Source organism: Etheostoma spectabile, chromosome 24 (genome assembly GCF_008692095.1).
Source record: "Etheostoma spectabile isolate EspeVRDwgs_2016 chromosome 24, UIUC_Espe_1.0, whole genome shotgun sequence".
Taxonomy (NCBI): Eukaryota; Metazoa; Chordata; class Actinopteri; order Perciformes; family Percidae; genus Etheostoma; species Etheostoma spectabile.
This window is the reverse complement of record NC_045756.1, coordinates 5,804,772-5,829,885: the sequence shown is the minus strand read 5'-3', so window position 1 is coordinate 5,829,885 and position 25,114 is coordinate 5,804,772. Positions and strand designations below refer to the sequence as shown.

The 25,114-nt window shown below is 39.8% G+C and overlaps 1 protein-coding gene across 2 annotated transcripts in view; it reads left to right on the top strand.

The window, feature by feature from the left end:
- The first annotated feature begins 13,642 nt into the window (after positions 1–13,642).
- LOC116673936 (rho GTPase-activating protein 6) overlaps positions 13,643–25,114 on the top strand; it is a 74,186-nt gene continuing 62,714 nt past the window's right edge. The window contains exon 1 of one of the 2 annotated variants that reach the window (XM_032506322.1): positions 13,643–14,343. In XM_032506322.1, the coding sequence (XP_032362213.1) occupies positions 13,855–14,343 (489 nt within the window). In that variant the 5' untranslated portion in view covers positions 13,643–13,854. The remainder of the gene's footprint in view (positions 14,344–25,114) is intronic. The other variant, XM_032506321.1, reaches the window with a different exon arrangement.

The following is a 25,114-nucleotide window of genomic DNA, read 5'->3' as shown; positions in this document are numbered from 1 at the left end:
TCCACAGCAGACCCCATCTCCACCAGCCACAGCTCCACAGCAGACCCCATCTCCACCAGCCCCACTCCACAGCAGACCCCATCTCCACCAGCCGCAGCCCGACGGCATCCAGCTGCTCCACCAGCCATGCCGCAGCCAACAGAGACACTGTCTGCAACATCAGCAGCACTACATAATCAAGCTGTAGCTGAGAAATGTAAGTTTCGTTTTTCAATATACAAACGACTAATGTTCTTGTCTCTGTAGCCAAAACGTCTCAAAGTTGTGACAGCTGACATTATTTTTACATAGTTTTTTTTTTACAGATGTACAGAATGCTTGGATGGGATGCTCATGTCCTGCTCTCCAAAATAAGGGCCTATAAATTGTTATGTTGGGACATTAAAAACACTGGTCCCAACATAGAGTTGGAAAGTGAGGTGAAATAATTTAAAAATTGAGCACATTTTTGAAAATATGTATAAGCTAATTTGTCGGTCAGCTATAGAGCTATCAACACCTTTCCTTGAAAAACAATGTTTATTTTTCTTCAGTCAATAAATGCACATCTGGCAGTATTGGTGCGTAACCATAATTGTCAAAACACAGGAAAGGTAGCATTTATACTCATTTGCCACGACTGCCATCTGGAACAGGGGAACTCCAAGACTCAAGGTCTGCATTGGTATCATGAATCTCATGGATGTACTCTAATGAACTCTTCAGATTACTTAAATATGGCAGTGATATAGATAACATTTTTGGAATTACTTAAAATATAAGTAATATTTTTTTTTTCAGCAACATAGTCACTAACAAAGTTTCATTAAAAGGTTAACACACAATCTGCTGATTAAGCAGTAGAGAGTAATATAAACAAATAAGAATGGTTGCATGCATGAAGTTGCACTCTTCATTTGAACATTTTTTTTTTTCAATTTTAGATGAAACTCCTTTAGAGTACAACATTGTTGTGAGCATTATTAATGACCATCACCACTGGACACAAGCGGTAAAATTATTTCTAAACATCATCATAAATCTGCCAAAACGTTCATGTCAAGAAATAATGAATTATTTTTAGAAATGTTTTATTTTTATTTTTTTCAACTAGGAAGGTCACATACCCAAAAGACAAGAAGTCAATATTCTTGGATCCACTGGGAGTCAGATGTAGACCTTCAAATATGTCTGGAAACAACGAGGTTAAAACATTAACACTTTTATTGTCTAATGTCCACTTTCAATTAGAAATGACAGTTAACATAAATACATGAAATATACAGTATATTTTGCATGCCGCACTGCCAACATGAATGATTATAACTTTTTTAATGTTGTCTTCAAGGCATTCATGTGGAAAATAGGATGCAATGTCTCAAGGTGGAGATGTGAGACAGTCCAGCATCCTAAACAGTGACTCCACCTCTTGTGGGGTATTTGCCCTGAAAGTACATTCTACAAATGTTAGGCAAGAAATTAATATAACCAATGACTTAAACAAAAATGTTGTTCACTGACAACTGATTTGGCTCTGTAAGGCATATAGATTCCTTAATACTAACCGGTATTAATTTGAAAACTAATTTTTCTTAGTTTGCAGAGCTACTTTTAAAAGGAGAAGTAGATTTCTCTGCATGTCGACAGGACATCAATCTATACAGGCTGCAAACTGCAAAAACACTAACCAGGAAAAACCCAAGGTGAAGAGGTTAACTTTTTCCTTTTCAATACCTGCAAATGTGCTTTTTTCAGATTGTCATGTCAGTTGAGTTAGATTTCATCATGGGATGTTAAAGCTTACATACATACGTCAAAGGTGAATTTTAATATATAATACGTCTGTGTGCCCCTGACTAGATTGTTGCATGTGAATTGCGGTAAAAGGTTTTTTTTTAACTAATTGCACGTGTGTTAAGTATTTTTGTAAATGCATGTTTATTTTAATTGTTTGCTGTGCATTTATTAAACTACGGCATGAACGGTTTAGTACAGTGGGTTTCTATTATCCATCCATCCACTCACTATGACTACACTGCAGCCCCTTGCTTTGACTTTCAAACAGCATGGCCTGGACCGATGGGCCGAGTAAAGAACTGATGGAAAACAGGTGTGGCGAGTAGACTTGACAGTAAAAAAATACAATGGACAACAGATGAGCAGAAAGCAACACAGCATAAACGGACTGACGGAGAGGACAGTAGAGAATGTGGCACACTGAAAAGCAGAGGACACAGATGAGCATACATGTTGGAGCATTTACAGCTGTGATGAAGTGCAGACGAACGAGTGGTGGTGCAGATCGGGACGCGTTGACAGAGGCTGAAGCAGTCATCTGAATGGAGGATTCAACGCCTGTGTACAGGTAAGTTAAGTCCTCCAGCTACCCGCTTTGGGCATGTGGAAAAGAAGTGATGTGTTATACTTAACCAAGAGCTGCCCTTATTCCTCCCCAGTGTCTGCAGTGTGGGTATTACAACGCAGAGTGGGGTAGGGGAAGTGAAGGCCAGGCTACCCTCACCAGAATTGGCCGCCCCTCTCGTGACCTACGTATTGATCAGACTGTCACATGGACTTGGAAATTGTGGCAGGAAGCTTGGATTGAAGTTCTTTGTCTTTAGTTTTTATTACTTTAATGATTGAACTGTTTTAATTTAAATAAGTGTGTATTGATGTGGTTTTGGTCCATTACACTCAATCAAGCAATTGCCTTTTTTTTTTTTTTTAAACAGACACATCTGTACATAAAAACATAAGTACAAACATGCATCAAATGGTAGCATTTCAACTGCTTGTGTAGACACATACTTTTAAACAAATTAAATTCCAATTGTGTTTTTTTTTTTCCCCCCATGTAGTAAATGCACTAGAATTAACCTAATGACAATCTTGCCTGGGGGAATGCAAGGAGTGAAATTGTGCTGCATTTGTTTTATGTACTTGCATGCTTACAGTAAATCAGAAGCACTCTGTTCTAAGTTAATTTATTCTGCAGAGCTTTGATGAAAGGTCTCTAAACAGGTTGTCTTCTTTCAGTTTCCCTCTGCAGAAAACATTTGTCCCATAAATCAGAAATATCTTGTAAACATTTCAGCAGAAGTGTTGGCTCTTCCGGAAGTGCAGGACAGATGGTTTCTTTTCCAGCTCTGGTTGACAAGCATGGCTCTCCCCTCAAACTACATTTGCTTAATAAACAGATCTCTGGTGAGAAAAGGAAACATCACTATACGCATTATCCAGAATGTTTCCTGCACTGAAAATCGTTTTCGAGGCACGAGTTAACTCTCCTATCGTTGGCCGCTAAAGTAATGAGGTAGAATAAGCCTTTGCTGGAGAGGAACTCTTAACCCGTCCTGCTGTCTCATCCAATGCTCCTCATCTCTGAACTGAAGAAGTTTGTGTTCAGAGCCTCACCACCTCTTCTGAAGGTGTGGTCACATAGGGAGGGTTGAAGAGGAGGACATCCACATTTCCACTTAACCAGTTTATTGTCCTAAGGTCAAATTTGACCTGTTTTCAAAGATTATTTTTTTTATATCACAAATGTGTTTCTTTGAACCAAAATGTACTGTGTTGTATGGAACCCATTTGTTCTTTGCAGGTAGAATTAATGATTACATTCTTTGAATTTTGGGTGTTTTATTCAATTTCATAACATTTAAAAAACATTTAAATGGTTATAAAACAGTTTCCTAACTAAATTTTGACATAAACCAATCTGTGATCCCTTAACATCCTTTGTTATTATAGAGTCAAAAATACTTCATAATTTCTGCCTTTTTAACTAAAACAAATTATATTATAATATATAAATTAGGTTTATTGACCATGACGTTAAAACAAAACCAAAGCACAAAGAGACAGAAATGCTGGAAAAAAAAGCACCAAATATTCACTCTTGACCTGGATGGACAAGAAGTTCATGGTCAAAGGGAAGACAACACAAGGGTAAAGTGGGACAGGAGACACTCCGCATAAAGAATAAAAAGGAAGGAAAGGAAAACAACCTATACAATTCAAAAAGTTGCACTCAAAGCATGTGAAAACCTGGCATGTTAATGTAAGAATGTCCCCAGTGATGTGTTGACAGGCTTCAGAAACCATAAATATAAAATGTATAAATGTAAATATAAAGCTGAAGGTCCAGCCACTGATGTTCAGGTGCTCTACAGGAAATATGACGCTAGTATCTAAAGTAATAGTAGTCATGCAGGCAAAATGTGTATATTTATTGTACCATATTATATTTATAAGAGCACTTATAAAGCAGCACAGCAGCCTTCTGTCACCCCTGGTTGCCGCCCTAATTTTAATATGTATCACACATGTCATTTTGTACACACTTTGGTCTTTTATTCCTCTAAGAAAACTACATTTACTGAACCCAATAATCCAATGAAGTTCTTTTTCTCCCCAGATGAGTGTAAAGTTGTATGTCCTGATTCTTTTGATTAATAAAGTAAGTATGCCTTATAGTGGTAGTATCAGTTGTATAATCACTGCAAGCTAACATACTGGACATCCATTTCTAATGTAACTAGAATGGCCTGGGAGAGAGGTGTCAGGTGGTCCCAACCTTCTCTGGGTGTGTACCCTGAACCACAACACCCTCCAGTTGGGGGTCAGCAGTGACAGGCCAGGTCCACGCCCTCTCTCCAGGTTTCCAGCTTGTGTCCTCTCTCCTGTTCCAGAGCCAACAGGAGGCTCTCTGTGACGTTAAGTGGCCTCTCAGTCCAACCTTTGTCAATAGACTCCACCCAGATTGAGCTGGGAAGCAGATATGTCAGCATGATAAATACCCCACGACCTGATCAAATTCCAAATTTGTGGTGACAGATTTTCAAGTTTTCTCCTCTGAAATGTCAATGTTACAACTTCCAACTGGTTTAGAGTATCAGATCAGATAGGTCAGTGTTATGGACCGCTGGTTAGAGGACTCATAGGTCATGGGTTCAATCCCCCTCATATGCTGGTTCAAAGTCAACATTTCACAGAAAATTTCTTTCTTTCCTTAAACCTCGCCCCCCCCCCAAAAGTCCATGTTAAATGCGTGCTGTAACTGCTGGAGGTGCGGCAGAGGTGGCGGCGGAGTCGAATCGCATCAGCCCTTCACCCAGGGGAGCGGGGTTCACGTCCCCTGTCTGGTAGTTTAGTATGTTGCTGTGGATGTGCAGAAGCCTTTGGGGTGGTGCCTACCAGCAACCCACATGCCCCCCAAAGGGCAGCTCGCCAACCCACATGCGGCCCCGAAGGGGCCGCATGTGGGTTGGCAAGTGTCCTCCCCTGTGCCGCCCCGAAGGGGCGGCATAGGGGTATACAGTTTACCTTTTGCCATCTGGAACAATAAATTTATTCTCTAAGTGTCATAAGTACAACTCAGGATTTTTACCCAGGAGACCAAGGTTCTGTCCCACATATTATGGTTAAGTACTTTCCTATCCCAACTGTACTCAGTATCTTTTACAGATACTCCGACAGTTAGGCGTTGGAAGGGACTTCCATGACCACGGACACTACCACCTCCTCCCAGGTAGGACACTAACCCACTCCCCCAGGTGAGGACACTACCGTATGTTTTGGGGATCCGCGTCATCATAATGTCTGCATCTTGAGAGTATTGAACTCACAACCACTGGATCTTCTAACCAGCATCCTATCACACTGAGCTATTGATCTGACTCTCTTTGCTGGTTGGAAGTTGTATTTACTGTTCACATTTCAGAGGCGAGACGTTGAAAAGCTGTCAAGACAAATGTAGGATTTGCTCTTTCAACCTCACTGTTAGCTGCTTACCTCAGTGAGCTATCCCTCAAACTGACATTTCATCTCTTTGTTTTATTAATTTTTATTCACACACCTCTAAATAAATAGTCTGTCAGGAGGATTGTGAGTATTGAACTCACGACCATTGTGTTCCTCTAATCAGCATTCCATCACACTGAGCTAAGTAATTTGTTACTCTCATGTAGTTGGAAGTTGTATTTATCATTCACATTTCACAGAAGAGAAGTTGAAAAACTGTCAAGACATATATGGGATTTGATATAAGTGTGATGAGTCAGCAGCTTATCTCAGTGAGCTATTCCTAAAGTTGACACTTCAAGTTTTCGTTCACATGTTGTAATTGTATCTTTGTAAGTATTATACTTTATCACTTTTTCCAACATACTATTCTACAGCTTTTTAATCACTTTTTTTACACACAAAAATCCTGATTGAACCCATGACCTTCCTGTCGTCAGGCAACTGTCCATCACACTGAGCTCTCTGAACTATTGAACAGTACTACTGTTTTAAGTAGACTTTTCCCTTCCAGGTTTAAATTTTGAAAACAGACACCTCCAAGAAATTGAATTCTTAACCTCCAAACGTCCTGAGCTATACGCAAAGCTTTTTAAGTTGTTGGTTGGAAGTTGTATTCATTGGTCACATTTCAGAGGAGAGATGTTGAAAAACGGTCAAGAAAAATGTGAGATTTGATCCTTTCACCTCAGGTTGTGTAAGTAGTAGCTTATCTCAGTGAGCTATTTCTGGAGCCAACATGTCAGTTGTTTGTACTATTATTTGTTGAACTGATAGGACACTATTGCCTGCAAGGACAAACGATCACTGCAGAGGATAACTGGAAAAAATACATCAGACAACTGGTGTATAGACCTTTGATCAAAGCTCTGCAGAACAAATTAACTTTTCTTTCCAAGAAACGGTGAAGGGACCAAGGTGCTTCTGATATACTGGTAAACGTGAGTAATTATTAAAAAAAAAAATGTTAAAAAAATTGATTCCCCTTTCTGTATAAATATAGTTTAACTGCTACTATAACTTTACTAAAAGTGTATAAAAAAAAAAAAAATCACCAAAGTCATATTTGTAGGTGTTCATGCAGCAGTTGAAACAACAAATGAAGTATTGACATGTCAGACAGTCATGATGCATTTTAAATGGAAAGAACCAACGAAACAAAGTGTGAAATCATTTGAACATAAAAGAATTCTCCACGTGTAGCAGCCGTGTTCAGATTGCAACCCGGAGCTTCCTCTCTGAGTAGGAACAGTAACAAAAACATCATTTACACAGTTTACAAAGAATCTGAAGGCTGAAACAAAACATTTGTATAGATTATAGAAATGAATGCTGCTGTGTAATTTGTTAGATCTGGTACAACAATGCTAACAAAATTTGGATAAATCTACACACAATCATTGATGTGTTGAACATGAAATACAGCACTAACAGTTTTGTAAGGGTTACATAGCCATTTGAAAGACATTTTTCCAAGGCATTGGTATACCGAGCAGTATATTACATAAGATAAATATGAAGCATAGAAATGGAATTGGGATTTTATTCAACAAAGTGTGTATATTTGGCTCAACTGATCCTGTTTCCTCAGCAGCTGGAGTGGATGAGGCCCCTCTATCGGGCCCTGTGTGCTGTCGCTGGAGGGGCCCAGGCACTTTCTCAAGTCTTGTGGCAAAGTAGCGAGTCAGAGCCTCGCTGAGCTAACCGAGTTACCGTCTGCTGTTACTGCATGGCCGTTTGCCGTGCTAGGATGCCTTCTGCTGTTGTTAACCTGAAGAAATGTTTTTGCAAAGTTAGATTCACTGAAGATAATGTTATGCTGACATTTTAAAAGCCACCTAAAGAAATTAAGAGGGTGAAACTCACCTGTTTAGCTGCCTTTAGTAGAGCTGCTGCCTCCGGTTTGCCAGCCTGCGGCGCCATTTTATAAAAGATGCCATCTGGATCTTGAAGCAGGGTATAAGGCATGTGTTCATGTATCTAGAACATAGATACAAGTATTTTTCAGCTATTATAAAAACAAACAAACAGATTAGATGATTAGATTCAACTTTATTGTCATTACACAAGTACAGGGCAACGAAATGCAGTTTGGGTCTAACCAGAAGTGCAATAGCAGTAAGTGCTGGATATATAATGTTCCGTAGGTGTAGGACATGGATATGTACTGAATAAATATAGAAATGGCTCATGGCTCTAGGTCCATGTTTAATGTGCGGTCATGTGAGGTATCAATCTGGAAGCAGATATTGCTTTTTGCCTGTATTTATTTCTGTTGCAACAATGGAATTTCTACACTAGGGATAAACACAGGTCTATCCTGATCTTGATAATTGTGTGTTTTTGGCACACGCTTCTCACCCCATGCTTTAAAAATTAAACAAGTTCTAGAATCTATGAGTAATGTAAGACCAGTATTCTATAGCTGTCTATGATGGTGTGGAGACGATGAGCGATGGCGAGTACGGTGCATTCTCTGAACTTGTCCCCTGTGGTTTTCTGGATCAGTTCATCTGTCCTGCAGATATACGGCACATGCATTAAAGTTAGGGATGCATTTTTTGACTAAAGTATATCTTTTTAAAACTTTTGACAAACTATGCTATGATTTTTTAAATCACTTTTTTCAACATACTATACCATGAATTTTTGACATACTAAACTATGGGTTTTAATATTTTTTTCAACATACCATACTATTCAATTTCAATTTTCAATTCAATGTTATTTTAAAGTATCAATTCATAACAAGAGTTATCTCAAGACACTTTACAGATAGAGTAGGTCTAGACCACACTCCAGAATTTACAAGCACCCAACAGTTGTAGTAGTTTCCTCCAGAGCAAGCAACAGTGCGACAGTGGCGAGGAAAAACTTCCTTTTAGGCAGAAACTATGACTTTCTCACTTTTTTTCGATATACTATAGTATGACTTTTGTATGATTTTTTTGACATACTGTACTAGGTCCGACTCAGCCTGCTAGCATGGCAGCAATGCTCTCCTTAATACACCAATTTGTGTATTTTCGCACTGTTGCTTGCTCTGGAGGAAACCACTGGAACTGTTGGGTCCTTGTAAATTCTGGGGTGTGGTCTATCTGTAAAGTGTCTTGAGATAACTCTTGTTATGAATTGATACTATAAATAAAATTGAATTGAAAATTGAATTGAATTGAATTATTTTGCTAGCCCGGGGAACAGATCAGATTCACTAAACTCAAACAATATCTCAGGACCTTTCATATTGGATCGACAACACCACAGAACCATAGGCAGGCTGGGGGAACTATTAATGGTAAAAAAAACGTCATTAAGTGAAATGTTCATGCCATGGGACCTTCAGGATGTCAGATTACATAGCAGCTGTTATTTCAATGTATCAAAACATTTTTATTCAACACAGGTAAATAAAAGTATCGGACTTGGTATCAGCGGTACCCGGTATTTAAGGCCTCGGATTAGGGCCAAAACAACTTCATCCTAAGAGTTATAGCATTGTTTTGAATTGTATTATATTATATTATTTAAATTAAATTTTGACTTTAGCGCTTACTGCAGCCCAAAACGAAGGTATAATGAGTCTCTGCAACGGAGGATTTATGCTCCACGTTTGTCTGGTTAAAGTGCTCTCTGCATTTGCCAGCTTTTACACACAACAGAAGGTCAGCTCATGTTTACCTGAGGAATGATGGACATCTTTTGGTGCAGGTCGTGGAGTCCGATCTCAGAGGTCAGAACGCAATTGATGCAGATCTTCTCCTGAGGCTCAGCCAGGAGGAAGAGAGCTGAGACCAGAGAGCTTTTCCCTGCACCAGTTCTATCCGCATTACCAACCTGACACACAGAAAAGCAGAATGCGGTTTAATATATAAGTTTAGGTGCAACATGATGATAGACGAGCAGTATTCTGTCCTCTGAAGAGAAAGATGTCTGACCTTCTCTGGGTCACTAGCGGCCCTTCAGTGCTGTAGGAGGAGCTGACCTGGTCAAAGGTCCCCAGGCCTTTGCTGGGCCAATCAGGTGGACGACGCTTCTGGGGTTCCCAGGGTACCTCACTCTCCAGTTTAGGAGTACTCCAACGCTCTCTCGATCGATCTGAAGACGTCGGTCGTTTAATCAAATAAAAAAAAAAGACATAGCAAAAATAACACAATTTTAAAATCAGTTCTACTGCTTGCTGTATTTTGCTAAAATTACTTTAAATTTTAAAACATAAAAACAATTTCCACTGATATTTTATCGAACAAATCAAACCATTGAAAAAGACTGAGTTACATTTCAAAGTGTAGTTTTCTGCTGAAACTCAGCTATTAAAAAAATCTCTTGAGAGACTGTATGTTGCAGCCTTTTTCTCGATGTGTTTATTGCGCCAGCTGATCTTGCGATAACAATATCAAAACGATATTGGCTGATCGGAGCAGATAGGAAATGGCAGTAAATCAACGGCATAGGTTTCAGTTTGACCGTGAATAAATGCTGCAGTCCAAATAAATAAATAAAAGTCCAAGGGCAGTTGGCTAGACTGAGCCAGAGAAAGACACTAATGCTCATCTATCTGTCCATCTTTATACATTGTCTACTATTTGTTGGATCATTTACATATGTACCGTACATCTTTTGTTCCCAACATTTCACAGAACACTGAAGGCGGCATGAAAAAAACGCAATGGTCTCTCAAGGACACCTTACTAGTAGTGACATTTCAAACATTTGCCAGCAGATGTCAGCATACGAGCACAAAAAACTCAGAGGGGCCCAAATTCTTTCATCTAAAGGGACAAAATGTATCTAGATGAAAGGCCAAGGGCAGGAATAAATGTATATTACAGTAATTCTTGTAGTTCTTCATGTATAAAAGTTATGTACCCTGTGTGATTTAATAGAGAAGTTTAACAGCACTGCTCTTTACATTGCCAAAAACTCAGATTCAGTACTTTCTAGCTGCACAAAATGTATGTTTTGTAGCCATCACATTTAGGAATTTACAGCACTTTTAAAATTAGAGGAGAATAAGCGTGAGCATGTCAAATACCGCGGCTGGTCATGACAAAGAGTGCAGGCCCCAAATGGGGCGACCTTGGTCTACATCAGTGGACCCCCCCACCCATAACCCAGGTCCTTTACCGCCCCCCCCAGTCAAATAAAATGTAGGCTACCTTCCCTGGATATTGATGATTATTATTGTTGTTAGGCTATTACTGTTATCAAAAAAATCATATAATTGAATGAAAGATATTTAACGGCTATGTTCATAGACTTACATACATTGTGTTGATGTTCGATGGAGAAATTAAAGTTCACAACAAGACTGATACATAACGCTGCAGGACGGAGTTCATTGAAGACGATCCTTTGACGTCCCATTCCCGTGAAGGCAGCACGGAACTGACAGAAACACAGAAGAGAAGAAGAGTTTCAGTGGCGCTAACTGGCAGGTTGTAATGTTGCAGACCGTTTTCTGCAAGTAGTAGTGTAAACTTGTATTTTTGTGAGTTGTTGGTGTAAACTTGCCTCAAAACAATTGCCCCCTAAGGGCACCTCAACGTCCCCCCTTTCCAAAATATTGCTTCCAGCACCCCCCCGTCATCTTCTGAACACCCCCTGGGGGGCTGTACCGCCCCCGTTCAGAAACACTGGTCAACATGAAACTAATTTAGCCTTCATTGTAGTCCCTATCAGACAGCTTTTGTTCCATTTGTTAAATTACCTTTAATACATATATTATGTATTACTATAGTCTACTTATTAGCATGCATTACTACATTTCCATAACAAAGCAACATGCCTTGCCACTAAGGATCATATTCTAAGATGAATTATATTAAACCACCCAAATTAAGCAACCCAGGTATCATACCTTGAAACATGTTTTGGTATTTGGTAAACACAGTTTAGTGAAGGACCCTTTTGCCTTTTTGGCAAAATACAGTAAAAGAAAATTAACCATGCCTCAATAGTCTAATCTTTCTCTATTGGAACACCATGGGGGCTCTTAAATATATAAAGTATGTAAATGGGCTGCCAGGAACTAGTGGAATCTCTAGTTGGTTAGATCCAATGCTCTAGGCTACAAACTGTGTGTGTGTGTAGCCTACATACTGTGTGTGATTTAATATAAAACTGCCCCGCATGCTTGCAAACACATTCAATTACTTCTTTAATTTCAGAGTTTAATCATCTAAGACACCTGATTATTGTTGGGAGTAATACATCTGGAATATTACTCTAACTTTCCACCACACATGTTGTCTTAAACAGATAAAAATAGACCCAGTATTACCGGTTTATTGTTTCATATTTTGTATATAGTTCTACATTTTGATTTTATTTGTTTCCTGTCCTTTTTCATTCATATCCAACAGGCTTTGACAATGAAATGCACACTGATCCCTGGCACAGGAAACCATGTCTCTACAGCTGAAGCTGAATCTAAGCTCATTTTGCTTAAAATGGTTCAGTAAGTGCTGCTCTACTATTGGATACCAAATATGGACGGACAGCGCGTATAGTGAACGTGACTGGCTGAAGTGTAGCCCTGTTGATTTATTCTCCTTCCCCTCGACCCTCACCGAGTCCGATACATTTTGACAGTCATGTCAAATAATCACTGTTTCACATTAACTGTTGTCCATGGTTAAACATATACAGTCCTTCAATGCCCAGATTGGTCTTTAACATGTGATGAAAAGCATGAAGGCAGCAAAATAAAGTCAAGAATGCTGCAAGGCTCAATACTTTATAAATCTGTTGTCATGGGAACATGTCTGTATGATGTCTTTGCAATTATGCACTACTGTTGTTTTTGGCTTCGTCCCCAAATGGAGGAGGACACGGTTCAGAGAAATAATGCCCCGAGTGCTGACTTCTTTCCATTAACTTTTTATCAACTAATTCAAAATACCATGTTTTCTTTCTGTAATAACAACTTGCTTCTGTGTTTTCACCAGTCTGTGTTTCATTCTTTCCCCCCGCAGGCTGTTTTTAGAAGGGTCAAATCTATCTCAGCTGTTATCAGTGTCATGTCATGCTGTGTGTATGTTTGTGTGTGTCATGCGAAGCAGCTTCATAAGCTCCTTTATCAGCCGCCCGGCACCCACCGCTCCAGACTCCTGCTGTCTCTTTTTATTTTCCCATACTTTCACACACACACTCGGCCACACATGCTCCTGGTCTCCGTCTTTCTCTCTGTTGCAGTCTCTCTTTCTCTCACACTCACTTTCTTTTAAACACACTCAGGCAGCCGTCTTAACACACTAAAATGACTGAGCCCCTCGCAAGCATCCTGTGTAAACATTTTGAGAATATAGCCACAGGTGTACAAAGAAAGGAATTGATTATTAATCCTATGGCTCACTTATTGTTCAGCTAATAATAGCACACAGCAGGCTTCACTGATAGGCCTATTATTGGCAGACAGCAAAGTGGATTAATGGGAGACAAGGATTAATACGCATCCCTGGCTAAATGTCTGTCTGTGTGCTTCACATTCTGCCTGTATGATTATCATGCCTGTCTAGGCTAATCATTACCATTTGGAAAATGAGCTTATTAATTACAGAAACTCATGTCACCCATCACCAATGTTGTGTGAATTGTTTTAAGGCAAATAAGGATAAAATGATACTTTTTCTCAATGGATTCTGGTGGATGACGATCATCTGGAGGTCATTACATTTAATCACCAGAGAAAACAAGGTGCCATCAGGGTCTAAAGTTGACTTTTCAAATGTAAACTCAGCTGGAGAGTTAAAAAAAAAAAGTGCTTAATAATGTCATGTTTGACATGACATTGGTTAATAAGTTAAAAAAAATACAGTATGCAAGCACTGATCTCAAGTTTTCTAAACCCCCCCACGCACACACCCACACACACTCTAGTTTGGGAATGACCAACGTGCAGGGAACTCGCTCTTCCTTCACTTTGCGCAGCGATGCAACACATTCCAGCGCCACACCAGCTTCTACTTGGACCTTCCTTGTGATGGGGAAACACTAAAACTTGTCTTATAGCTGTAGGAGAGCTTCAGAGGGACGCGTTGAGCAGCGCTCATGTGAGATCCATAATAAGGAGACATGTCTGCCAATCAAGGACTTCTCAACAGCGTCTTCTCCTGCTCTTCTCCTGCCTCCAAAGCCATAACCAAACGGAGACTACGCCAAACCCGGAGCTTGGACCCCGCTATTATAAGACACGACACCGAGACAGAGGGAGTGAGTGGCGCACCGTTTTATGGAACGGCGGCGGACACAGGTGTGTCTCCGGAGCGCTTGGCTGTGAAACCGGCTTTACGCACCAATATTCAGAAACTGAAGGAGCCCATAACCCCGTCCCTCTCCTCTCCTTCTATACCTTTGGCTGTTTCTCCATCCTCCAACTTCCACTTTGACTATGATATAGAGAAACGTGCCAAAAGGAATACCGCCGGGGATTTACCGTTTCTGGTGAGGGGGCCCGGTGCAGCGCCGTCCGGGAGCACAGGTACTCTGTTCTCTCCGCGGAGGTGGCTTCAGAAGAAAGTGCAGCCGTCCAGCTCTCACGCTTACGTTGTGTGGAAATCAGAGGTACACTTTATTTTTTAATTGTTCAAACTTTGATTCCAGTGCAGTGCAAACATTTCTTCGTCTGTGCTTTTGAATTCAATCCTGCTGCAGGTAATTTGTATTCAGTCTAATGCTAAACTTATGGGCATCAGGCAAAGAACCACCTGCTCCTTTTTCTTCAGAAAGTTCCTCGGTATTATGGACACATGCTAAAATGCATGCTGTATGTCAGCACAACAAACATAATTGAGGTCCAACTCCATCCCTTGATTTGAAACAGCAAGTCTATATGACAGCTTCTGGAACAATTAGAAAAAACAAGTTCATTTCTGCTAGAAGCACAGACTGAAAAATGCTTTTATCCTTCAACCTAGAAAGTTGCTTGGAATTTCACTGGGCCTCCAATCAGACATGACTTGAGTAGGTGTGCGTGCGCGTATGTGAGCGTGTGTGTGTGTGTGTGTGTGTGTGTGCGTGCGTGCGTGCGTGCGTGCGTGCGTGACCTAACTGGAAGATTTATGGTTTTTTGAAGAGGGAGTGTTGACCCTGCACTGACATCTGCACCTGGGAGCTGTCCAGTATCAAACCATTACAACTGGAGGAGTTATCTTGGTCTTGCCCAAGGGCACATGGGTAATTAACAGGGGGAAGGGGGAGCACGGAATCACGTCTACCTGGGTTTGTTTCTTGTGTTTTCAGTCTTTGTAAGAGTCACGCTTTAAGTACTTCTGGGAAAGCAAAAAAAAAAAAATTTTTCTCCTACTGTGCCGTCATTGGGCCGGTTCCGCTTTTGTCTTCATACAGGCTTCAAATTGAGTGTGAATAAGGGGAAGGCAGTGTATGAAATCCTTACCAAAACATGCTTGAGCAACCTACTTACGGGGAGGAGGGGCTTTATAGGCTGCACTGTTGGCACAAATCCACATTCACTAGTGAGAAGGTATAATAATCTCCCTAGTTTCTTGTATGGATTCTTTCTGTCAAATATGTACTTTGCTTGTGCAGCAGGGCCTGTGTGTGCTGATTTGAGGGACTTAAGGACACATGGCCCGGGTTTCGGTTCTCACGACTGCGAGTGGTCATAGGGTCAAAACCATGTGGCCCTCAAACAGCTAACCCATCATTTCCTATCTCAAAGAGCGGCTCCAGCTTCAATCTCTGCAGTCTCTTGCATTATGCCTCTCTTTCCCTCCAACACACACATCCACAGTCTCTCTCCTCTCTGTCGGAGATGTCAAGAAGCTCTCACACAGCATTTTCCCACCGCTGCAACTCTGTTTTCCATGCCGATTTCCCCCCCCCTGCCACGGCCCACCGAGGATAACATGAGGCCATGAGGAGTCATTAGTACAATCTGGACCATGAAGTTATTGCACCTCAGAGTGTTTTTAAAAATACTGAGCCAAGAAGTGTTGCTGGTCTGCTGGACCTTAAAGTAAAATCCTGAAATGAAGTGTAAACAAAGACTATGCTTGGAATGTACTAAACGCAGCAGATTTAAGATGAATTAAGTTGCAATGTGCTTTTTTTCCCCCAAATGCAAACCTAATAAGCACCTAACATATGAACAGCAGTTTATATGTTACATGTATCTTCATCAAGGAAAGGCTTTACATAGACGTACATCTTTTCCCACATTACTTAATTTCCATGCAGCAAGCAATTTAATGGCCTTCTTCACAAAGCACTCAAACAAGCATGATTATATTACATTTTTATTTACATGTAGGCATACTCCCATATAAACATGTCCTTTAACACATTTCTAACCACTTGTAAAAATCCTCATGGCCGGCAGACTCCAGGGACCTTGGACGCATGCCCAGTTTATCCTCAAAGTTAGTTTTTTTCAAGTTGTCCCTGTTGTGTGTAATGTATTTGCTCAATGTCTGGCTATCAAAACGGTTCCAGCTTTCAGCTTCATTACCACGTGATGATGAAATTACATTCTGCAAGTTAACTTCCATAGTGGGCTAACGTAAATTGCAGCAAATAACTGCATGATGGCCAAATCATGATATATAAAGTCCTTTATGTAATTTTCTGGAAATGTAACACTGAAACCACAATTTTTTTCATTTCAAAATAGACTTAAGCAGCTTTTTAAATAGTTTTGAACCATTACCAGAATACATGTAGATCTCAATTAAAAGAACAATTAATAAAGAAATAGCTTTAGACAACTGAAGACATTGTCTAAAGTTTATCAATACAGAAAGACTGAGAGTGTGTGTGTGTGTGTGTGTATGTGTGTGTGCGGCAACCTGTGCTGATAAGTCTCGTGCTATGCCTTTTTAAGGAGGGAGACATGGACGGAGAGGCAGACAGAAAGAGAGAGAGCAAGAGAGTGGAAGGAAGAAGAGGCAGAAATAAAGTGGAGATGTTATGGTTTGCATAAAGAGTGATGTTTGACAGTTATATTGGCCCTTAATAGCTATTTTTCCATGATCAGGTTGTTGATGTTGAAAGAACAATGACGCAAAAAAATGAAAGAGTCTTCTGAAAGTACCCTCTGTGTTGTTACAGCAGGAGGGTGAGTGACTGGAAATGCTTCTTCTTGTGGAGGGATTCATTTTGGCGTTAGGTGTCAAACCCACATGTTCTTGCAAAACAGCTCAAGTATAAAAACATTGGCGGTTTTTACAGGAACACACAGGAATTCAGCGTGTGATCGGTCTTTCTGCCTTTCTGCCATTATCTCGCTCATAAACGCTTACACAGGCGCACAAAGGCTCGGCGAGGAAACAGTGGTCGGGCTAATTTAATCCTGATTGTTTATGGGGCGCCAGAATGTTGACATTGTACATTCTATTTTTAGAGCCACTTACCCTAATGCTTCAGAAGAGGGACTAAGTGAAGAAAACCATTCCAAAATGAGATCTCCACCATTTAAAAAAAACACTACAACTATTGCTACTAAATGATTGATAACAGTGGAACGGTTCATTGAGGTCAGAGCTTTGTGTTCTGGCGATGTAATCTGCATGCATTCACATGCGCAATCAGCCCGGTGGCGTAGGGAAAATACGGTTACCGAGGTGATAAAAGCCCCAGTTTTTACATGGAGATTCTTTAGGACCTCCTGAATGATTTCAGCCTAGGCACCCAGTTGAAATATTGTAATTTAGTGTCCAATCACTTAAAAAACAATATCCGTGAAACACATTTTTTGTTTTTTCTCCTCTAAAGTACTACACTCAGGGTAAAGGCCTTTGAATTTGTTCCTTTTGTTAACTTGTGCTCAGACCAGTAGGTCTTCCAAATTATAAGTGTAACAGAGTGCCAAGACACCAAATACCTAAAAAAACTCAAAAACTCCTGTTCCTAATAATTCAACTATGTCATTCTTATAGCTATATACTGAACTCATAGTTTGGACATTAGTTTTATGTTAGGCTGCATCACATCCCATCCCATTAAATCCTAATTGTGTGTGACAGTACATAGCTAGATTTACTTTCAGTTATTTTGGTTTCCTAATGTAGACGTGTTGCAGGTGAGAATGTCTTGATTTGTTCGTTCTTTTATGCTTACTTAACATTAGTTTCTAAGACTTCAACATGGAGCTGAACTGGGCTCTATGTGTTATTTGCCAGAAAGACATCTCTGAACCCCTGGGATGTCCCTTGCAGACACCTGGGACCGTGTGATAAATCTGATGCCTATAGATCATTTCTTGATAGTGTTGAGTAATTCAGGGCGATACACAATCTTCCAACTAAACTCTATTTTGGGAATGATAAAACTGCTAGCAATTTTGCTTCACAATCAGCTTCTTGGCACAAATCTTGCCACCTAAAATTTTAAAATTCAAAGCTTATGAAAGCGACAAAGAAAAATGTTTAAAATGCTGTTGAATCTGGAGGGGGAAAGCCAATGAAACGCCAATGACTGGATGTCCAAAAGTCCTTCTTCTGTGAGGATGGCTTAGATCAAGGTGCTCTCCATGAAGTATCAACATTTGATACCGACAGGAATATCCAAATCTTGATCACTGGAGTTAAGGACACAAGTAAAATGTGTTCATTGTATTAGTAGACAGACTGTGGACAATGACCGCTCCATCCAAGATTTTCCAGTCAAAGCATGAGGGCGGCTGTGATTGCCCAGGGTGCTCAAGGCATTGAAGTAAGTCAGACTTTGTGCCTGGCAGGTGAAGCTTTCCAAAGTCAGAGAGGGAAAGAGGGCATGGCTTTGGTTCATGTGCAAAAAAATTCATCCAAAATCACTCTCACGGCCTTGCATTGCAATATGCTGTACGGCTGACCCGTGTGTCACGAGTGTCACGTTGTTCTGGAGCCTTTTAACCTTTGTGTGTAGGTAATGTCTTGCGTTGAGTTTGCTTGAGGTGTTGCAACAAATTCCTCTGGATTGGACCTTTGTGACAAACTATATATCTATTAAGATGAACACTGTTTTAGCCACGATTCATGTGCACAGTTACGGCTGTAAAAAGCGACTAGATCTTTAAAATCATCCAAGAAAGGGTTGCCCATTCTTTTAATAGTTTCAAACCGGTTGGCTACATGTCTTTGGAATGTCTTCTGTGTAGAAAGACACTGTTCGTGATGCTGGTTCTCCTCAGTCCTTAGGATTATCCATGTCCTTTTCAAATTCTTTCAGTAATCTTCCCAACTCTGGTCCAGAGATCATCCATTGTCTGAAAGCATTTGGGTTTTCTGTGAGGCCAACTGCACATCCGCAACCTTTCACAATCATCTTTTCTTATTCATGAGCTTGGTCAAAAGGTATTGCAGATAACTTGTTGAATTGAAAAATAAGAGAGAAACCAAGATCTCTTAACGTTTACGTATTTTTTCTTTTGTTATAATTCCGCCTATATTAAACAGGGCTTTTTGAGGTATACGGTGTCTTGGCACTCTGATACGTTTATAATTTGGAAGATCTACCGGCCTGAGCACAAGTTAACAAATGGAAGCTTATTCAGTGGTCTTAAAATTCTATTACCCTGAAAGTTTTACTTGAGTGAAAGAAAAAAAAAAAATCAATCATTGAGGAGGGCCTAAAGAAGCTTCATGTAAAAATTGGTGCTTTTATTATCTCGGTAATAGTATTATTTAATATGTGCAATACCCAACTGGACTACATCAGCTGCTAACACAGAGGAAAAGTGAAGGAAAGGAAAAAATGAATCCGCTTGCTCTGGCCTCTTGTGTAATTTAATTAAGTAAAGATTGTTAGTCGTGAAGGTGAAAGAGCTGCTATTAGTGTGCTTAAAGTCTTGATCCCAAACCGGATCTGTTTTGATTGGTTTAGTGACACCCACAGTGGGTGGTTATTTCTGTGTGTTTGCACCAAGCAAATTCCATTTAAATATTTACTTTGGAACCAAACCATGGTCATGGCTACAGGGAATTTGGAAGATCACAGTTTCTATTTCCTACTTCAGATTAATTTAATGTAATGTTCTTTTGGTTTTCTGACCAGCAAAAAAAGAAAAGGGAGTTGGAATCACTCTCGCAAAAGCCAGTGGAGAGAAATCACAAAAACTTATCCCTGCATCGTCCCGCTACGCCCTGAACTGTTACAACTATTTCTAGTCATAGTTCCCCTTTCTTTCTTGCTACTATCACTGACACTGTTCATCATTCCAACTGCTATAATTATTATGAATCATATATCTCTATATCTGAGTACCTTATATCAGTGTCTGTGTCCAAACCGGCAGTGACAGACGCGGCCCACCAAGAGCCCGGGTCCGAGGTTTTTGCCTGACCGAAGTTTTTCCTCACCACTCAAGGTTTCTGCATAAAAGGAAATTTTCCTCGACACTGTTGCACCAAGTGCTTGCTGTTGGCAAATTGTTGGGTCTTTGTAAATTACAGAATGTGGTCTAGATCTCTACTCTATTTTTAGTGTCTTGAGATAACTCGTTTGGATTTGACACAACAAACAATATTGAAATGAATTGTTTTTATTTGTATTATTTGACCAATGTCTTCACCCGGAATAATAAGAACAGAATGTTACTTCTCACATCTACAACATAAGACAGGTGCGTCGGAGAGGGACGGGTACGTCAAACGTTGCAAAGAAACTTCTGCACACTGTCTAACTTGCAAAGATAAATTTAATAGCTGGCAATGTTTCAGTAACAGAAAAAAACAAAAACATGACGGTCTAGTAACCAAACGTTGCCAGCTATTAGATTTATCTTTGCAAGTTAGACAGTGCGCGGGAGTTTCTTCTTCTTCTGCAACTTCATTCGGAATAATAACATTGAGACGCCATTGCTGACATGTTACCATTCTTAAAATTCTCTAGATGCCCCTATTTGGATTTATGTTTATGCATGGTTGTTTAACTACGTCAGAGTTGTCAGAGCTCAGAGAAAAAGTAGAGAAACACACATTGACATTGGTCTTTTGTTTGCTTCTTTAGAATCCCTAAGTATGTTTTTTTTTATCTGCACTTCTAGTAAAAGGGCTACAGAAAGACTGGAAATCTTTCCTCTAAAAGTAACATTTACTTCATTCTCCAATATTAATAACTAAACACAACTATCACTAGAATCCTAAAATAGATTGGAGACTGTTGGCTATTGAGTAGAATGCCCTGTGTTGCATTAAAGGTACTATATTCTGATGGAACCCCTCATGGTGTGTGAAATATCTAATAAAAAAAATGTTACAAGTTTACTCATCCTATAAAAGCGTAACAATTCATTTAACATAAATCAGGCCATGTTTTGTCAAACATTTCAGTATTAACTGCCGCACATGTTGGCTTTTGCTTATGGTATGAAGCATAAAAGCTGGGGCGCTGACACAGGCCACGGCTAGCTGTTAGGAATCTACATAAGTGGTCCACATTTGAGTGTTTCTAACACTGAAACACAGTCTGAGCATTAGAAATCAATACTGCTGCTTTTAGAGACTTTTCACTGGTCACTTGTTAGAGAGGATTTTAACATTTGGTTACCTTCGGATTGCATCGAGATATTCCTGTGCAGAAGCCTTTTGGCAGCTTTAAGATCCAGATCGAGGACTAAGGGTCATTGAACTTTTGCTGTCAGACACTCATGGAAGATGGTAATTAAATATTGTATGGTGAAAAGAAAACCCTGTCTCCATCGCCATGCTCCATATGTACACCATCATTCATATTTTCTGACTGTCCTCTATCTTAATGTGTCATGTTTCCTGCCACTGCTATTAGGGACGCCAACTAATGAGCCTTTAGTTTTAAAGAGTGGGAATGACTTATGTCGCCCTGTGTGGTTTGGAGGACTTGTTCTTTGAGACAGTGACAACTTTGCTGGTCTATGTGTTTTTTCTGACATTCTTGTCATCGTTTTCTGCTTTGTAACTTTATTTTGAAATGCTCTCTGGGGCTGGGTCATTGCCAATTAATCATGCATATCACTTCCTCTCCCCTACGGTTTCCTGCTCACCTGCATATTCACATTCCCTTCATTACCACAAAACAAGCTACACATACAGAATATAGTTCATACTTTTCCCATTTTTCTAGGTAAGCATGCTCGGTCCCACGCTTTTATGATTAGTTACTGAATCAACAATCACAAATTTAATTTAAGAGGCAAATTTAACTATTGATTTGGTCCAATGATTCCAATGAAAACCAACATGGGGATAAACATGGGGATAAACATATCCATTTCTCGGCAGTTGAAACGTTACATTTGAAACTCATACATGCAAGATTCCCTTTGCAATATATTTTCTCTACTCTAGGAAATGGAGAGGCTTGAACTCGTGAACCTAACAGCTATTCGTTTCGTCATTCCTCCCTGATTTCCTCCCTAAGTTCCCTCAAAGTGAGGAGGCTTTGATGGTTTGACGTCTTTGGAATGCTCGTACCAAAATGCACACTAAAGCAAATTTACATACTACCTTGGACAGTTCAGCAAAGATTTGCAAAGTCTCAACAACTTAAATTTTGGTTTAACCTAACAATATCGCTGTAGCAAAAGCGTAGAGTGAGTGGAGAACACGTCGACTTTCATGGCTTACAGCAACAGTTTATGATTTGGATCTGTTCACTGTAGTCTTCAAGTCACAGTCTCATCTGCTGGGAGTCAAAGGATATATTTAAAGATAATTTTTGAATTCATGCTGCTCCCATTAGAAAGGTCTTTTATTTCAGGGTTGATTGTCTCTTTGCATGTGTTGTTCACTTCATCAGAATGAGTTATGTGGTCACTTTGAAGCACACAAAATGAACCTGTTGTTTCTTGCTGGAAAACATTCCTAGTTATGGGATAGATGACCTCTCTGCAGTACGTGCTAGTAGCTCCCCTCAAGGGAAAAGCTCTGGATTTCTGAATGCGGGTCTGCGTGCAGCTGTAGTTTGATTATGGGCCTTATTAAGTTTAATGGGCCTGGTTATTAACACGAACAACCAACAGACAGACCAGACTGATTTCTGTTTTCAAGGACAGAACAGAAATAGACTTCAGAGTAATACAGACACAGAGTACTGTACTATTAAACATGCTCGTTCAGCTGAAGTAGCTGCATCTTAACATAATGTCCTTGCTGTAGTGACATTCACTTTAAGTGGTCAGTTAGGCCCACTCTCTTTCTGGACCATCCTATTCTATCTTTCTTTTATTCTTTTGCAAACACGAGCCAGTTGTAAACAGCTAAAAGGTGCACGCGAGTGACTCAACGTTTCTGTGGGTCTAAGCAGTTGTTGTAGCTTGGCATGACTGCACTAAACAAATGAAAGACCAGAGGAGACAGTTGGTAGCCTCTATCTCACTACAGTGTTAAGCTGGATATCTACTTTATAAGGGCAGTGGGTACAGAGACCCTGCCGTAGATCCTGTACTTATTGTGCAGGTTTGGATTTTAACTTCAGTGTCAGATTCCCCAAATGTGTCGTATTTTAGCGAAGATCCACTTCAGCTCTGTTTTAGGTGTTGGGGGCTATGTGTATAAGCTCTATAAGACCTATTTAACTCTTTTACTATTACAACTGTGTAGTATATAAATGGGTGTGACAGTGCACTATGCCAAAACAAAACAAGCAAAACTTATCTCACTCACTCATTTATGATTTGCTTAGATATTTTTGAAGCTCTGCCCATCGGCTCATCCATAGGATGTTATCGGTGCATTTTTGGTTCTAGCGCACTTCATTCTTCGTTGTTTTTGTTGGTAAGAATGCACTACATACTCCTAAAAAAAAAAAATCATAAGTTCTGTGAAAGTGGCCACATTTTTACATTGGCTTTTTACTAATCCCAGATTTCTCAAAAGGTGCTTTTAACTTTTTTTTTTTTTAAACACAGAAGAGCGCCCTTTTCTTATTTTGTGCTGTAAAGCAATATATCTTTATGCCATGAGGTAATCAGACAAACTACCATAGCAGAGCACACAGTGTGAAATGCACTTTGGATGCCGATAGGATGTGACATCAACATTTGCTTCCAATGACATGTTACTATTACTAGAGACCCCATCGCACTGTGAAATATGTATGGAAGAATATTTTAAGCTTCTTCTCATTTGTGCACAGAAACATGATAGCTCACTGGGCAATTGCTTTGACAAGATCGCATGATATTCCGCTGAAAAGAACCATATGAAACAGCGGGGTTTGTTTGGCAGTGTTTAGGTTTAGCAATCTCACATATCCTTTGGGATGTTTTCTCAACAATGAAGGGGAAAAAAGGCAGTTTGAAATAGAGACAGCTGAAAAGTAAACATTAATTTCCGCAGCCAGAATCTCTCTGTCTGGTGCAGATTAAACCCTCTCCAGTGAGAAAGCAACAGTGTTGAGTTACGTTCGGTGTGTATGAATGTGTTTTTGTGTGATTGGTACAGAATCCGAAGGCAGTTGGTCGATGATCTAATTGCACACTTTTCAGTCTTGAAGGCAAAAATGGCCACCCCCTTGTGTGTGTGTGTGTGTGTGTGTGTGTATTCATTACAGTGACCCCTGTGTCCGCTAATGTTCTCTCTAATATGATTTGTCATGGGCCAGAGGGAAAGCATAGATAAGATCCTCTCAAATCTGCCAGGGTGTGTTAACTTTACAACTTCCCATGTATGTATTTGTCTCAATCAGTGTAAACTTCAGTGATATGATACTCACACTGGGGGAAAACGTAACAGTAAAAACAGTAACAATAAGATGGAAATGGAAAAAAAAAAATGGTTGTGTATAAGGGTTTTTAATGCTGGCTTAATGCTAACTTCCCTCCCATAAATTTGGTAAGTAACAGGCAATTAAAAAAAAAATAGCAACAGTTTTTTTTTTAATCGTTATCAAATAAGCAACAGCAGCCTGGTCCCATCCCCAACTAAACTGCATTTTCAAGTACATTTCGAGGAAAACATGTTTTGTCCCTTTTACATTTGTTTTTGACATTTTACAAATATTTTTTAATCCAAGTCTACGTTAAAGTGTGCACAGGTGCAGTAGGAGGTGGATGGATGGTCAAACCATCAGGACTTATACCCAGGAGTCCACTGTTCATGTCCTTTGAGAAAGAAAAAGTCAATGTTGACTTAAGTTAACTTACTAAAACGTGCTTTACTTACGTATATACTTCGAAAATCTGGGACGTAAAATACTTATCTACGTCATTTAAGTAACATAACCAAACCTTGTTTTTTTTCTTAACCCTTGTGTTGTCTTCTTGTCGACCATGAACTTGTTATCCTTCCGGGTCCAAATTTCCATTGGTTTTGGCATTTTTTTTCTATGCTTTTGGCACTTTTTTAAAAACATCTTGTCAAACTTTTTCATACATGGTCAATACACTTGATTTAAATGACATTTTACCTATTTAAAAAAA